We start from the raw sequence: 2,263 nt of genomic DNA, 5'->3' as shown, positions 1-2,263 counted from the left end.
GGATGCAGCCCGGCCACAGCACAGCTGCCACCCCGCTCACCCGGAGGAGCGTTCCCCCGGCGTGGCCCCGTCTCCCTCTGCCGGCTGGCGTGGGAAGGAGCAGGCGGCCAAGCAGCGGCTTCTCCAGCCGCAGCTGTCGCACAGCCCCGGCGCCGGGCAGGAACGGGGGGGCCTTGGCAGAAGAGGGGAGCAGCTCGCCCAAACAAGGCCGTTTYGCACGGAGGGAAGGGGGTTTGCCTGATGCCTGCACAGAGAACRTCTCTGTTGTTGTGCGTCTCCGGGATTACTTTCGTCTGAAAGCTTGGATAGAACAGCACCACTGAAATCGTAAAGCAGTGGTCAAAACTTTTATTGACAGTGTATGGCACGCTCCAAGGTGTTACCTAACCCAGAATCCAGTCAGAAAGGATAGCAATCCCACGTGCTATTTTATTCCCAAAACAAAGCACGTATAATATTAAAGTTAGTGCCAAAGAAACAACAGATCCAAAGCTGTCTTCATAGGCTTAACAGGCTATAAATAAAGGACACGAATAAGCAAGACAAATTTTCCGGAATGGGACAAAGGATGCAGAGACCAGCTGCTTCCAGTGGCCTYGTAGTGCTTGACAGGACGAGATGCAATCCCAGTTCAGCAACCGACAGCAGAGCACTTCTCAGCTCTTAACAGGAGTGGATGTGGCCTTCATGGTCTTCTTCAGATGATGGTAATTTGGCAAGATCTTCATCAGGAAATCCAACTGCAGTGTTTGGGGCTGGAAAGAAAGACACTGTAAGAACTGACCCGGAAACAAAGGCACAGGAGCTTACCACATTATGTCAGGCACAGGCCTCACCGCACCAAGGAGGGGGATGGAGACCCTTACRGCCCGGCCTGTGGAGACACAGATCCCTGAGCGGCATGACACTCACCTGCGGCCGCTCGGTCTGCACTCGACGGAGGCAGTCGGCCCCATAGATGACGGTATTCTCGGGGATCACCTCGTAGGTGTTGATGTTACAGCAGGCCCCRATGATGCAGCCGCTTGTCAGAATCACGTTCCTGCCAACAAACGCTGCAGCAGAAAGAGAGARACCTCTGCATGAATTGGAAAGGGCAGACTGGCATAGGCAGCCTTGCTTAAAGCCAAATCCAGCTTTTCAAACTCTTTGCTCTGCTCTGTTTCCTTCAGCCTTCACGCTTGGTCAATAACCTCCTTCTATCCCCAATCCTGTCACGTAATTCAATGGTTATCACCCTGAAACTCCTCTGGGAGCCTGCAGCAAAGCTTTACCATGGATACTTGGATATGTGCAACAGTGAGTCTTCACAAGGACAAAGACAACCCTGACACTTACCTTTTGATTCAATGACATTGTTATCTCCCACTTTCATTGCCTGTGAATCTGAAGGTTAATGTTAAGGAGAAACGTAAAATTCTTAGCTTTTACTTCAAAGTCAGTTTAAACCAACGTCTTGCATCTTAAATAGCCTTAGGATGTTTAAACTCTAGAGTCCACACCTGCTTTCTTTTGTGCAGGTCTGGAAGCATGGTGTATTAGAAAGTCCAATTTCACTGCACAGCAAGGATACAGCACCCAACTTCAAAAACATTGTTAGTGCCAATGACCATTGGTTTTGGTTCTACCTCTTCAGTTTCTGGGGTGATATTCTCTGGATACCTGCAAGATGAAAGAATACATTCAAATCTTGACATGAGAAAGATGCTGTCCAAAGATACTGTCCTGTTTGACAGCTGACCCTCAGGTCTGTTACAAAGGCTGAAGTCACGCGTATCCTATCCACGCAACCCTTTAGATGGGTATCGACTGAACAAAAAGTAAGTGGCTAGGCTAGACTGTCAGGGTTTTCAGACTGCCTCTCCTTGCCCTGGGTCTCCCWTTATAATCGGGACCTGTCAGTAGGAAGGCGATTCCCAGAGAGAAGATTTCTCCCCGAGACAGGGGACYGACCCGTTTATGATGAACGCCTGTTCTTCTATGAGGTTGCCTTCGCCGATCACGATGGGCCCCGCTTCTGCGATGATCCGCGCCTTGGGGTGGATCACCGTCCGCGGCCCTGCRGGCGAAGGCAGACGCGCCAGCTGTCAGCAGCGCCACGCCGGGCCGCCCGCGGGGCCGCCCCTTACCGCCTTACCGATGGTCACGTCCCCGCGGATCTCGCTCTCCACGCACACCACGGCGCCCGGCGCGATCTTCACGCTGYGGGGACACGCGCGTCACAGGTCGGCGTGGCGGAAGAGAGCGCGCGCGGCGCGACCGT

At 52.7% G+C, this 2,263-nt stretch overlaps 1 protein-coding gene across 1 annotated transcript in view; it reads right to left on the bottom strand.

The window, feature by feature from the left end:
• Positions 1 to 325: 325 nt before the first annotated feature.
• The window catches only part of DCTN6 (dynactin subunit 6), a 2,789-nt gene continuing 851 nt past the window's right edge, over positions 326 to 2,263 (bottom strand). Inside the window, exons 2-7 of the mRNA XM_085310770.1 lie at positions 2,138 to 2,202; positions 1,954 to 2,059; positions 1,574 to 1,662; positions 1,339 to 1,386; positions 913 to 1,055; positions 326 to 755 (exon numbers count right to left, since the gene is read on the bottom strand). Coding sequence (XP_085166896.1) covers positions 657 to 755; positions 913 to 1,055; positions 1,339 to 1,386; positions 1,574 to 1,662; positions 1,954 to 2,059; positions 2,138 to 2,202 — 550 coding nt within the window. The 3' untranslated portion in view covers positions 326 to 656. The remainder of the gene's footprint in view (positions 756 to 912; positions 1,056 to 1,338; positions 1,387 to 1,573; positions 1,663 to 1,953; positions 2,060 to 2,137; positions 2,203 to 2,263) is intronic.

The sequence above is a fragment of the Rhea americana genome, unplaced genomic scaffold, assembly GCF_003343005.1.
Source record: "Rhea americana isolate MKP2758 unplaced genomic scaffold, rheAme1 scaffold_326, whole genome shotgun sequence".
In the NCBI taxonomy this organism is placed as follows: Eukaryota; Metazoa; Chordata; class Aves; order Rheiformes; family Rheidae; genus Rhea; species Rhea americana.
Note: the sequence above shows the minus strand (reverse complement) of the source record. Positions and strands in the feature narration are given on the sequence as shown.